Source organism: Gracilinanus agilis, chromosome 3 (genome assembly GCF_016433145.1).
Source record: "Gracilinanus agilis isolate LMUSP501 chromosome 3, AgileGrace, whole genome shotgun sequence".
Classification (NCBI taxonomy): Eukaryota; Metazoa; Chordata; class Mammalia; order Didelphimorphia; family Didelphidae; genus Gracilinanus; species Gracilinanus agilis.
In genome coordinates this window covers 166,280,881-166,294,836 of record NC_058132.1, presented here as the reverse complement: position 1 = coordinate 166,294,836, position 13,956 = coordinate 166,280,881, and the positions used below count along the sequence as shown (strand labels likewise).

Below are 13,956 nucleotides of genomic sequence, written 5' to 3'. Positions count from 1 at the left end.
CTAAAATCTAAAACTCATTCTGAGATTAGCTATATTCAACGAATAGGGCAGGAATAGGGACTTTTACTAGGAAATGTAAATCCTTATGCCAGTCCAGGTTGGCACATCTCTGCAACTTATAATCTTAGAAAGTTGATTAGAGTACTAAAAGGCTAAGTATCATACCCAGTGTCATATAGCCAGTATGGATCAGAAGAAAAACTTGAATCCATGTCTTTCTGGCTTTAAAACCAGCTTTCTATTGTGCCATCCTGTCACTAAATACAGTGACTTGCTAATAATAAAATTAAGTTCTATATTATATTTCACTAATGGTGAGAGAGAAAGAGCAAAAGAGGAGAAATCAAAATGGGGCAAATAATGACATTAAAGAGAATTTCATAAAAAAGGGACAGGGAAAGAGAAAGAAAAATAGATAGGGAAGAAAATAATGAAGAAATCCTTGGCTCAGAGAGAAAGGAGACAGAGGAGAGGGAGAGAGAGAGAGAGAGAGAGAGAGAGAGAGAGAGAGAGAGAAATGGTGAGATACATGGAATAATATCTCCACCTCATGGTCTCTCATGGAATTGTTACTAAAACTTTTTATGGATTTTTCAAGTTTTGCAATTTATTTGACATTGCTTTTTGATATTTCCCCCAAAATTCAGATAAAATCTATTCCTCAACTGATGACTATATCACTTGATTTTTCTCAATTCCTAAGAATAACAGTAGTTATAAAAAAAAGATTTGTTGTAATTATTCAAAGAATAATTGCTTTGATTTTGAGATCAGGAGATGAGTATGAATTATTCTTTAGAAGAAAAAATATTTTCACCCAAAGGACTGAATTCAGTGTAATAATACTTATTTTGGTTTTTTTCCAAAGCTTATAGCTTTAACTTACAGCTAAAGTATTAGTTGACACCAACAACTGAATAATAACTAGTGAGAACAAAGTACTTCTCAGATTATAGTGTAAATCAATGAGAAAATGTGACTCAATTTTAAAAACTTTACATGTACATGTATACACCTATTTTCAAAAGGAATAGCTACAATTGGAATGCTACCATGACCCTTCAGTCTAATATTACTTTCAAAAAATGATCACTGTAAGAAACCATGCCACATTTTTCTTAGAACTTCAAGATTTAGTACAAAGTAACTTGTCCAAAATAGTTATCTTGTTTTTTGTCATTTTTGAAGCTAATTATTTAGCTCATCTTTGATAAGTTCTGATAGAATCTAAATTTTTGAACAGCAATAAATAAATCAATTTTACATAGTACTTTAGTCATAGGCTTATCCTAGTATGCCAGATAAACAGATAAAGGACAGAGATAATTTCTTCAACAATTCTCCAAACTAAAGACCTTATAGGCAATAGTTCCTATTTGTAAGTTTCTTTAGGTATACATACATTTGTTCATTGCTGCCAAAGGAAATGACAAGAAGTGTCTCTTCTTTATTTACCTCAGCCCATTCTGTGGAACCCAAGAGTCCAAATTCTTCTGCATCCCAACTAGCAAAAATAATAGTTCTTTTTGGTCTCCAGCCTGAAATTACATAGTAATGTATGATTAATCACAGGATCATAGTATCAAAGACTTTGAACTAGAAAGGTCCTTAGAGTCACTGAGTCCCATCTCCTCATTTTACTGTTGAGGAAACTGAGACCCATGGAGGTTAAGTGACTTGCCCAATATCACACAGATAGTGAGTGGCAAAACTGTGATTTGAACCCAAGTCCTCTGACTACAAATCCAGCACTTATTCTGGTGCACTACATCTAGAAATAAAAATAAAATAAAATGTGTTACACCTTTAATTACTTCTTGCCCCCCAAATTCATTTGTTTACCTCCGTTCATCAGTTTTCCAAAACTCCGGACAACCTCTTGTAGAACAGCTGCCCCGGTGGTTGGGTCAATAGCACCAAATACCCAAGAGTCTCGATGACCTCCAAGAATAACATACCTGTCTGAAAAAAAATATGTATATACAAATATATTTAAATGAGTAACAATTCTGAATATAAATACATATGCTAAATTTAACTATTTAAGTTACGAATCTTTTAATGATATTTCTTTCACATTAGAAACCCATAAGGCAGTATCATCTCAGTTATACACATTTTATTGCTGAACAATTTTTCACACTAATAATAATGATCAATAAGATATTATCAGCTAATCTGCTTTGTATTTTAAACCTGATAAAACTGAATCTGAAAAAAAAGAAAAAAAAAACTTAATGATATACCTGGCTCCGTGGATCCTCTGATGATTCCAATAACATTATAAATCCTTGTTATTTTATTGGTATTATGAACATGCATTCTGACTTTTCTGTCAATCAAACGAGAACAAAGAGAAAATTTATTACGAAGTTTTATGATGAATAGTTTGGGGCCCAAATGTAGAAAACAGAATGTCTAATATTCTATGACATTTTCCCCATCTAAGTTCACAGGTCCCCATGGACCTCAAATTAAGAACTTAAACTGAGATAGAACACAAATACAGATAAAAAAGAGGAAGCTGTTTTGGAGGTCTGGCCAGTATCATAAACTTTGATCACCACCTGGTGGTATAAGTGTAAATTGCACTGAGTAGTATTCCTAGTCCTGTCCCTGGGACCACCAAAGTATAGCCGAGGACCCTCTTTTTATTGAAATCGCCCAGTCAAGAATGCTGATGCATCCCCACTCCACCCTCCCACTACCTTCCTCTTCTTGGGAGAGCCAGTGTCCATTCTCAAAACTTAGTGCTATTTCTTTTTCAGTTTTTTTCCAAGTTTAAGATAAATGCCATTAATTATTGTATTATGGGTGTGTTTTTAATTACTAAAATAAAACAGAAAAAAGGACAGTGGCTGGGGACAATGATAGGGGAAAGAAATGTCATTACTGTGACATATATTCACCAGGGCTGAGGGTTATAGATAAAAGAAATATTTATTCAATTTTATAATTCCCCGGAGGAATGAGAGAAACCTAAACCTAGACCATATTAGATAACTGACTAAGCAGCTTTGATTAAGGAAAACTGAGACAATCTGGAACTGGCAGGAGAGGTGAGCTCCAGCTGCTTTCTATTCCAGTTGTTTCTGTTTCCCATGTATTGAAAGAAAAAAAAATCCACAATCAAGAAGTAGAGCAGGAGTGATCAGAGAGAAAAGGAAGGAGTCAAGAGAATTATTTGGAAAGACTGTGGAACCAGAGCTATGATGGTAAATGCTTAACTGCTCCCTGGAAATTTTCCTCTCTGGCAGAGAAAAAAAAAGTAAGCATGATACATTTTTTAAGATTAAGCTACATTCTTAACAGTTTTTCCATAATGTTAAGTCTCAAAAATCAACAGGTAAATCAAGCGTTGGCATCTGTCTGTTTTCAAGGTATAAACACTCACACTAAAAATTTTAAACCTGACATTCCTATGAGTCAGCTCTAACATACCTTTGGACCTACACAAAGTTCAAGTCAGCACAAAAAAAATGGTATATCCCTGCTGCTCACAAGCCCAGAATAACAAAACTCAGGGCCCACATTATTGCCACAGCAGAAAGGAAGGGCAAACTGTTCTTTAACTTTATTAATATGATACTTTCACTGACTATTGGCCAGTTTCTTGCCACTTTATGTTGTCTATATGTGTGTGTATATATGTGTATATATATATATATATGTATATATATATATATTACTCACCATTATTCTTTTAGCTCTATTATTTTTTGACCACTTTACAGAGGGCATTCTCATGTTTTTCTGAACTTTTTGCAATTTTCTTTCTTTACTCCATAGTAATATTCATGTCATTTAATTTGGTTGGCAACTCCTAAATAACTGTGCACATATTGTGTTTCGAGCTTTTTGATATCATAAATAATACTGTTACAACGCTCTTATGTAAATAGGTTTCTTCTTGCAGTGAATCATTATCTTAAGAGTTCTTAGAGTTTCTGAATCAAGAGTATGAACAGTTTAATAACTTGAATTGAATGCTTCTAAATTATTTCCTACAATACCTAAACTAATGCACAGCTCCACCAGCAGTGAATTAGTATGCCTCGTTTTACATAGCCATTCAAAAATTAATCTCATCTTTTAGAATCTTAGCCAGCTTAATTGGCATAGTGCCTCAAGTTCTAAGCAATATACATTTCATATGACTACTACTGTTTCTTTTTTATTTTTCAAATTAATAATTTTATATGATTTAGTAGAAGAGCAAATTTAAAATTTGAATACTGAAATATAAAAATTCTGAATTTATGCAAATTGGATAGATTCACCACAAATAGAAGGTTAGAGAGCAATATTCAATGATTTGTTATATACAAGAAACTAACTTAAAATATAAAGATTCATAAATTAGTCTGTTGTAAAAGATTTTTATGCCATATTTGAATCCTCCAAGAATGTAAATGGCAGTTATTTCAGACAAAAATGATAAGGTCAAGTAAAACCAGGAAGAAGTTATTTTTAAAAGTATTGTATTAATGAAACAATAAGATTAGGAACAGAAATTAGTCATGTGTCATTTCATTAATATAAAAAATTCAAGCGAAGAAATTTCCTGTTACAGTTCAGGCCAACAACTTTTCTTCAACTCATCTTAGAGAGCACTTTTGAGGGCCAGATATGGCTCTTTCTGTAGGAGCCATAAAGTCAATTTTTTTCAGGAGCTGTTACAGGAGCGGCACTGTGAGCACTGTACGGCTCTCACGAAATTACATTTTAAAAAATGTGGCATTTATGGCTCTCACGCCCAAAAAGGTTGCCGACCCCTGATCTAGAGGTTCAATGACTTGAACAAGTTCAGAAAACCAGAGTGAGTCAGAGGTAGAACCTAAAACTTGGGTCTCTCTGCCTTGGAGGTCATCTCTTTCCATAATGCCATACTACTTTTGAAACTGTCTCACTTCCTCTCCTTCTCCCTCTCTCCAGATCTTCCCATCCCTCTCTCCTTCTTCTTCTTTCTCCCTTTCTCTCCTTTCCTCTCTGCTTTTTTGCCTCTGTCTTTCTATCTCTTTTATCTCTCTCTGCTTCTTTGTCTCTGTCTCTCTGTCTCTAAATCTCTTAAATTACAGGATTAAAGATAAAAGAAAAGAAACAAAGGAGCAAAGAGAAGAAAGGTCCTATCTTAAATTAAGCAAGACAATAGAAAGAAAAGAAACTAAATGATGAAACATGTTTATTTTCCAGATTAAAACCTGAAATTAGAGGAAGATAAGAGAAAGGAAAAAGAAGCATTTATATGGTACCTACTATGAGCTAGGCATTGTACCAAATGCTTTATAAATATTATCCACCGAGTTGTTGCTTAGGGACAGGCACTGAAGATAGATATGGAGTTGGGTCTAGAATCTACTAGAAGGTAGACAGCAAGCTGGACTGCATTTTGGAAAACTATAGCACTCTTAAAAATCATAACTTTAAGTCATGTTGTGTGTGCCGAGACTCATTTTCCAAGAACAATATTCTCTTGGCATTCTTTTTAAAAACAAAGCCAAAGAAAAAAAGATTTGTGATTTCATCCATATAGGAAACTTCCAAATGAGAATTTCCATCCATGCAAAGTGAAATTCTTTGCTATTGACTTAAAAAGTTACCTGAGCACTGATTTAAATGTTTCACCCAGAGCCATATTGCCAAGATGTGTCAGAAATGGGGGTCTTGAAAACTGGTCTTCCTAACTCTGGATCCTGTACTCTACTTCACAAAAAGTGTGGAATGCACAACCCATAACACTCCCTAATGCTGTCCAAATCAGATTAAAATGTAATTGGAAAGTATTTAACAAAATAAATAAAAATACAGCAGAACATAGATAAGTTAATATGTGGAATTTGAAGTAAAAATTCAGCTCTCAAAGATTAAGAGACCTATATATCACTGCAATGATTTTTGGTTATAAATCTTGGATCACTAAAATTTCCAAAGAAGTAAAGTTGTAGATGTAGAAAAACATAGCATATGTAGCAAGTCAGTCAAATGAAGGCCAATGTAACCCTGCTTCTGTGCAAGTCTAGGGTGTGTTTAACATATATATGTACACATTTGTGTACATATATTTTTGTATATATAATATATTCTAATATGTTGAATTTTCTTTTTATTTGCTGTTTTGTTTCGATAAATAAGTTTATTTTTTATTGCTTTTTGTACAGTCTCAGACACATAATAAATGATTAAAGAATGCTTGTGATGGACTGATAGCCCTCTTGGATACAGAATATATTACCCTACCCTCCTGAGTTCCCATAAAACCCCTTTTATAATGGAGAAATGATCAGTTGAAGGGTCCAACAATATGTATTTATTTCCCCTTACATTTTGGCAGACCACTTAGGTTGTGCCGTTACTCTCAATCTTCTGATTTTATTGCCTCTTCTTTTACTATGTAAACCTCAACACAGCTGAAAGAGGTAAGGTCTTGAACTTGGTGCAGAAGGATCTCAGGACCTCTGACTACTTCCCTCTGAATTGTCACGTGGGTAAGTTAGGCTGACTGTCTCTCTTTCTCTCTCTCCCTCGGCGTTTCTGGAGGCTATACCTTCAGGGAGGCCTCTCTTGCCTCTCTAATTGTAAAAGGTCTTTTGGCTAGAAGCCTTGTTTAATTAACCTCTGTGCCCCTCTGCTGGGCCTCTAAATTCTTACCTGGTCCGGGCCTCAGCTCCCGGCCAGAGTTTCTCTCAATTTCCCTACCTTCAACCTTCCTAATTATAAATAAATTTCCATAAAAGTCAATTTTGACTTGAGATTATTCTTAATTGAGGATTATAATAGTTCAATCCACTTGTGACCACCTTTTAATATATTGAATCCATAAAACCCCCTTTTTTCTCCCTTACAATAGAAGGGATAAGGGATAACAGAAAGATAGCCTCAAATGCTTCAGAAGCATTCACAAATTGTAAAAGACCTAGGAATAGTGTAAAGGATGTTTAGGATGTTGGGTGGATCCTCTCTGAAGAATCTAGGCACAAGCTGAATATGTACAAATATGAGGATCTCAACTAGAAGGAATGAAAGAGTTGTGATCTACATTAGTGTGAGTGCTTTTGAAAAGAAGGATAAGTAATTCAAATATAGGATCATGCCTCAGAGTTACATAGTACTTAATGAAATCATTTTCACATATATGAGGTAATTTGATAGTAACAGCATCCTTTGGAGAGTAAGAAATAAATATATTATCCCTACTTTGAGGAAACTACATTGAAACCTACCTGGTAGAATAGTTCCCTGTGAAGCCAGGCCCAATATTATAAAGCACACTAAGATTTCCTTTCCAGCTGTCATCGGGTGGCACAGTTCCTCCCATATTGCTATATAGATAAAAACAAAAAGACACATTAAAAGTTGAGCATTTACAGCCCTGAGATAGAGTTATAAAGGGTGATGACAGCAATAATAAGAATAATTCTTGACACCAAAATAATTTTGACTTAAGGATTTCTTCAGTGGCTTTTAAGGAAAACAATATCTTCCCCCACCTTTTTTTATTTAGAATATTTTTCCATGGTTATATGATTCATGATTCTCACACACACACACACACACACACACACACACACACACACACACGCTCTTTCCTCCCCTCCTCCAGAAGCTGACAAGCAGTTCCACTGGGTTATACATGTATCATTGTTCAAAACCTATTTCCATGTTATTCATATCTGTAGTTCAGTGATCTTTTAACATCAAAAACCTAATCACGTCCATATCGAACTACATGATTGATCATATATTTTTCTTCTGCATTTCTGTTCCCACAGTTCTTTCTCTGGATGTGGAGAGCATTCTTTCTCATAAGTTCCTCTGGATTGTCCTGGGGCATTGTGTTGCTACTAGCAGAAAAGTCTGTTACATTCAATTGTGCCATAATGTATCAGTCTCTGTGTATAATGTTCTGGTTCTGCTCTGTTATTTTTAAAAATGAGGAAGGCAGAGATTAAAAGGGAGAATAGTATTTTAATAAAGGCCATGCTGAGAGAGATTAATTGACCATGCGCCTGTAAGAAACCTATTCAAACTGCCGCATCAGCCATTTACCTTTCATATCTTCCCACGCCCAGGTAGCTAAAGAAGAAGTTCAAAGTCACTTCCCAATATTTAAAGAAAGTGGGAAATAGCTCAAAAAGAAATTAATAGTTTAAAAGACAAAAACTTCCAACTGGAGAAAGATGCCTGAAAATCAAATGAAATGATAAGCAAATTGGAGACCCAAATTAAATAGAAGGAAACCATGAAAAACAGGATAGACCACATTGAAAAGAAAATCAAAAGATTATAGTAGAAAACCAGTCTCTAAAGACCAGAATTGGGCAAGTAGAAGCCAAATAACTCACAAGACACCAAGAACTAATAAAGCAAAGTCAAAAGAATGAGAAACTAGAAGGAAACATGAAATATCTCACTGAGAGAATGACAGATCAAGAAAACAGGTCTAGAAGAGACAATTTGAGAATCACTGCTCTTCCTGAAAAAATCAGAAATTAACAGAAATTTGGACACCATACTACAGGAAAACTGCCCTAATGTTCTTCAACAAGAGGGAAAAATACACATTCAAAGGATCCATAGATCACCCTCTACACTAAACCCTCAAAAGGCAATACCCAGAAAGATAATTGCCAAATTCAATAGTTTCCAAGTTAGGGAAACAATATTACAATAAGCCAGAAAGAGAAAATTTAGATATCAAGGAACACCAGTCAGGATTACACAGGATCTGGCAGCCTCCATGCTAAAAGACAACAAGGCTAGGAAAATGATATTCAGAAAGGCAAGAGAAATGGTTCTACAACCAAGGATCACCTACCCATCAAAACTAACTATATACTTCTAGGGAAAAGTATGGGTATATTCAGCAAGATAAAATATTTCCAAGTATTTTTAAAGAACAGACCAGAACTAAATGGAAAGTTTGATACCCAACCACAAAAATCAAGAGAAACATGGAAAGGCAAATAAAAAGAGTGGAAAGAAAAAAAACTCTTATTTTTAAATTTGCTTCTTTAAGGGCTTCAATAAGATCAAATTATTTATATTTCTATATGGAGAAATGTTATGTGTAATCCTCAAAAATTGAATTCACTATTATAGTAATTAGAAGAATTATTCATAGGGAGAGGTTGGAGTACTAAATGGTCTAAGATGATACAGAAAAAAGGGGGTGGGGAGGCGGGAATAGAAGATGCCACCAAGAGAAACTTGAAGGAATAAGAAAAATAGAATAATCTATACCACACAAAGGGGGCATTTGAAGGAGAGGGGATGAATACTATTATAAGAAGGAGAGGAAGAGAGCATTACTAAGAAATACTCAAACCTTATTTTCATTGAAATTAATCCTTAGAGGGAAAAGTAGCTAGATCCTTTGGGATATCAAATTCGATCTTATCCTACTGAGAAAGTCAGAAGGGATAAGCCAAAGGTGGGGAGTTCAAAAAGGGGAGGGTAATAGAGGGGGGAAGGAATTCAATAGGCTTTAAAAATAAAAAGAGGGGAACCAAAATGGAGGGGGTGGAAAGGGAAGTAAACTAAGGGAGGGGATTAAGAGGCACTGATTAAAAAAAACACTGGTTTAAAAGGAAATACTGTAAGAAGAAGGGTCAGAACTAGGAGAGGATACCAAAATGTTGGGAAATACACAGCTGATAATTATAACTCTGAATGTGAATGAGATGAACTCGCCCATAAAAAAGAAGCAAATAGCAGAGTGGATTAGAGAACAAAATCCTACCATTTGTTATCAACAAGAAACACACATGAGGCAGGTGGACATATATAGGATTAAGGTTAAAGGCTGGAGCAAAATCTACTGGGCTTCAACTGAGAAAAAGAAGGCAGGAGTTGGAATTATGATATCTGACAAAGCCAAAGTAAAATAGATCTGATTAAAAGAGTAGGGAAGGTAATTACATCCTGATAAAAGGCAGTAAAAGCAAGGAAGAAATAATAGTACTCAACATGTATACACCAAATCATAAAGCATCCAGATTCCTAAAGGAGAAACTGGCAGAAATCAAGAAGGAAATAGATAGTAAAACTATACTAGTGGGAGACCTAAATCTTCCTCTATCACATCTAGATAAATCAAACCAAAAATTAAATAAAAAAGAGTTTAATGGAGGTGAATGAAATGCTGGAAAAATTAGAGCTAATAGATATGTGGAGAAAAATAAATAGGGAGAAAAAGGAATACACCTTCTTTTCAGCTGCACATGGTACATGCACAAACACTGACCATGTACTAGGACATAGAAACATGGTAAACAAATGCAAAAGAGCAGAAATAATAAATGTAAGATCATAATGCAATAAAATAATAATTAGTAAGGACACATGGATAGGCAAATCAAAAATTAATTGTAAATTAAATAATACGATTCTTCAAAATCAGTTAATTAAAGAACAAATCAGAGAAACAATTAATAATTTCATTGAAGGCAATGACAATGATGAGACATCCTACCAAAATCTGTGGTATGCAGCTAAAGCAGTACTCACAGAGAAATTTATATCCTTGAGTGCATATATTAACAAATTAGAGAAGGCAAAGATCAATGAACTGGGCATGCAAATAAAAAAAATTGAAAGCGAACAAATTAAAAATCCCCAATTAAAAACTAAATTAGAGATCATAAAAATTAAAGGAGAAATTAATAAAATTGAAAGTAAAAGAACTACCGAATTAATAAATAAGACTAGAAGCTGGCACTTTGAAAAAATAAATAAAATTGACAAAGCACTGATCAATCTAATTTTAAAAAAGGAAAGAAGAAAACCAAATTACCAGTAACAAAGATGAAAAGGGAGACCTCATCTCTAATGAAGAGGAAATCAAGGCAATCATTAAAAACTATTTGGCCAATTATGTGGCAATAAAAATAGCAATGTAGGTGATATGGATAAATATTTACAAAATATAAATTGCCTAGATAAATAGCAGAAGAAATAGAATACTTAAATAATCCCATATCAGAAAAAGAAATTGAATAAGCCATCAAAGAACTCCCTAAGAAAAAATCCCCAGGACCAGATGGATTCACAAGTGAATTCTATCAAACCTTCAAAGAACAACTAATCCCAATACTATACAAATGATTTGACATAATAAGCAAAGAAGGAGTTCTACCAGACTACTTTTATGACACAAATATGGTACTGATCCCAAATTCAGGTAGCTCAAAAACAGAGAAAGAAAACTACAGACCAATCTCCTTAGTGAACATAGATACAAAAATCTTAAACAGAATATTAGCAAAAAGACAAAAGCAAGTGATCACGAGGGTTATTCATTATGATCAGGTGGGATTATAACAGGAAGGCAAGGATGATTCAATATTAGGAAAACCATTCACATAATTGACCATATCAACAAGCAAACCAACAAAAACCACATGATTATCTCAATAGATGCTGAAAAAGCCTTTGATGAAATACAACACCCATTCCTATTGAAAACACTAGAAAGTATAGGAATAGAAGGGCCTTTCCTAAAAATAATAAATGGTATATATCTAAAACCATCAACGAACATCTTCTGCAATAGGGATTAATTAGAAGCATTCCGAATAAGATCAGGAGTGAAACAAGGATGCCCATTGTCACCTCTATTATTTAACATTGTACTAGAAACACTAGCAGTAGCAATTAGAGAAGAAAAAGAAATTGAAGATATTAAAATTGACAGTGAGGAGACCAAGCTATCATGCTTTGCAGATGATATGATTGTCTTCTTAAAAAATCCTAGAGAATCAACTAAAAATCTAGTGGAAATAATTAACAACTTTAGCAAAGCTGTAGGATACAAAATAAATGCACATAAATCATCAGCATTTCTATGTATTTCCAACATATTGCAGCAGCAAGAGTTAGAGAAATTCCATTTAAAATCACCCTAGACAATATAAAATAATTAGGAATCTATCTGCCAAGACAAACACAGGAATTATATAAACACAACTACAAAACCCTTTCCACACAATTAAAGCTAGATGGGTAGGACAAGTTAACATAATAAAAATGACCATCATACCCAAACTAATTTACTTATTTAGTGCTATACTTATCAAACTACCAAAACACTTTTTTACTGAATTAGAAAAAAACTATAACAAAGTTCATTTGGAAGAACGAAAGACCAAGAGTATCAAGGGAAATAATGAAAAAAAAAATGAAGGAAGGTGGCCTACCAGTACCAGTTCAAATCTTAAACTGTACTAAATAGTAGTCATCAAAACAATATGGTACTGGCAAAGAGGCAGAAGGGAGGATCAGTGGAATAGACTTGGTTTAAGTGATGTCAGTAAGACAGTCTAAGATAAACCAAAATAACCCAGATTTTAGGACAAAAACCTCCTATTTGACAAAAACTTCTGGGATAATTGGAAAACAATCTGGGAGAGATTGAGTATAGATTAACATCTCACTCCCTATACCAAGGTGTGAATCACACCATTCAGAGTGGGTGAGTGACTTGAATATAAAAGAAGGAAACCATAAGTAAATTAGGTGAGCACAGAATAGTATACTTGTCAGATCTCTGGGAAAGGAAAGATTTTAAAACGAAGCAAGAGTTGGAAAAAATTACAAAATGTAAAATAAATAATTTTGATTACATTAAGCTAAAAAGTTTTTGTATAAACAAAACCATTGCTACCAAAATTAGAAGTGAATCAACAAATTGGGAAAAAAATCTTTATAATAAAAAACTCTGACAAAGGTCTAATTACTCAAATATATAAGGAGCTAAATCAATTGTACAAAAAAATCAAGCCATTCCCCAACTGACAAATGGGCAAGGGACATGAATAGGCAATTTTCAGATAAAGAAATCAAAACTATCAACAAACACATGAAAAAGTGTTCTAATTCTCTTATAATTAGAGAAATGCAAATCAAAACAACTCTGAGGTACCACCTCACACCTAGTAGGTTAGCTAACATAACAGCAAAGGAAAGTGGTGAATATTAGAGGGGATGTGGCAAAATTAGGACATTAATGCATTGCTGGTAGAGTTGTGAATTGATCCAACCATTCTGGATGGCAATTTGGAACTATGCCCAAAAGGTTTTAAAAGACTATCTGCCTTTTGATCCAGCCATAGCACTGCTTGGTTTATACCCCCAAAGAGATAATAAGGAAAAAGACTTGTACAAAAAATATTTAAAGTCACACTCTTTGTGGTGGCAAAAAATTAGAAAATGAGGGATACCCTCGATTGGGGAATGGCTGAACAAATTGTGGTATCTTTTGTTAATGGAATACTATTGTTCTGAAAGGAATAATGAACTAGAGGAATTCCATGTGAATTGGAATGACCTCCAGGAATTCATGTAGAGTGAAAGAAGCAGATCCAGGAGAATGTTATACACAGAGATGGATATACTGTGGTACAATTGAATGTAATAGACTTCTCTACTAGCAGCAATGCAAGGATCCAGAGCAATGCTGAGGGACTTATGAGAAAGAAAACTAGCCCCATTCAGAGGAATAACTGTGGGAGTAGAAACAGAAGAAAAACAAGTGCTTGCACATATGGACTGATGGGGATATTATTGGGGATATAGATGCTTAACAATAACTCTAGTCCAACCATCAATAATATGGAATTAGGTCTTAATCAATGATACATGTAAAATGCAGTGGAATTTTGCATAGGCTACGGGGATTGGGGGGAGAGGGAAAGAACATGAAACATGTAACTATGAGAAAATATTCAAAATAATAAAAAAGAAAAATAAGAAAATTAAGTTGGTGATAATATGTAAGAATGTTAGACTTATGGTAGTGAGACCAGTCAGCAGGCCATGAAGTAAAGGCCCAAGCTTGAGTGGTGGCAGTAAGAATGACAAGGAAAAAAAATACATGCAAGAAAACTCAAAATTAATGAATAACTGGTTGGATATGGAGGATATAGAAGAGGGAGAATTAAACACAGCCAATTCTTTTTT

General features: G+C 34.1%; 1 protein-coding gene across 3 annotated transcripts in view; it reads right to left on the bottom strand.

Annotated features, from left to right (window-relative positions):
* NAALAD2 (N-acetylated alpha-linked acidic dipeptidase 2) overlaps positions 1-13,956 on the bottom strand; it is a 69,199-nt gene that overhangs the window by 36,801 nt on the left and 18,442 nt on the right. For 2 of the 3 annotated variants that reach the window (XM_044666211.1, XM_044666213.1), the window contains 4 exons: positions 7,221-7,319; positions 2,247-2,332; positions 1,843-1,962; positions 1,456-1,538 (listed from right to left, as the gene is read on the bottom strand). In XM_044666211.1, the coding sequence (XP_044522146.1) occupies positions 1,456-1,538; positions 1,843-1,962; positions 2,247-2,332; positions 7,221-7,319 (388 nt within the window). The remainder of the gene's footprint in view (positions 1-1,455; positions 1,539-1,842; positions 1,963-2,246; positions 2,333-7,220; positions 7,320-13,956) is intronic. The other variant, XM_044666212.1, reaches the window with a different exon arrangement.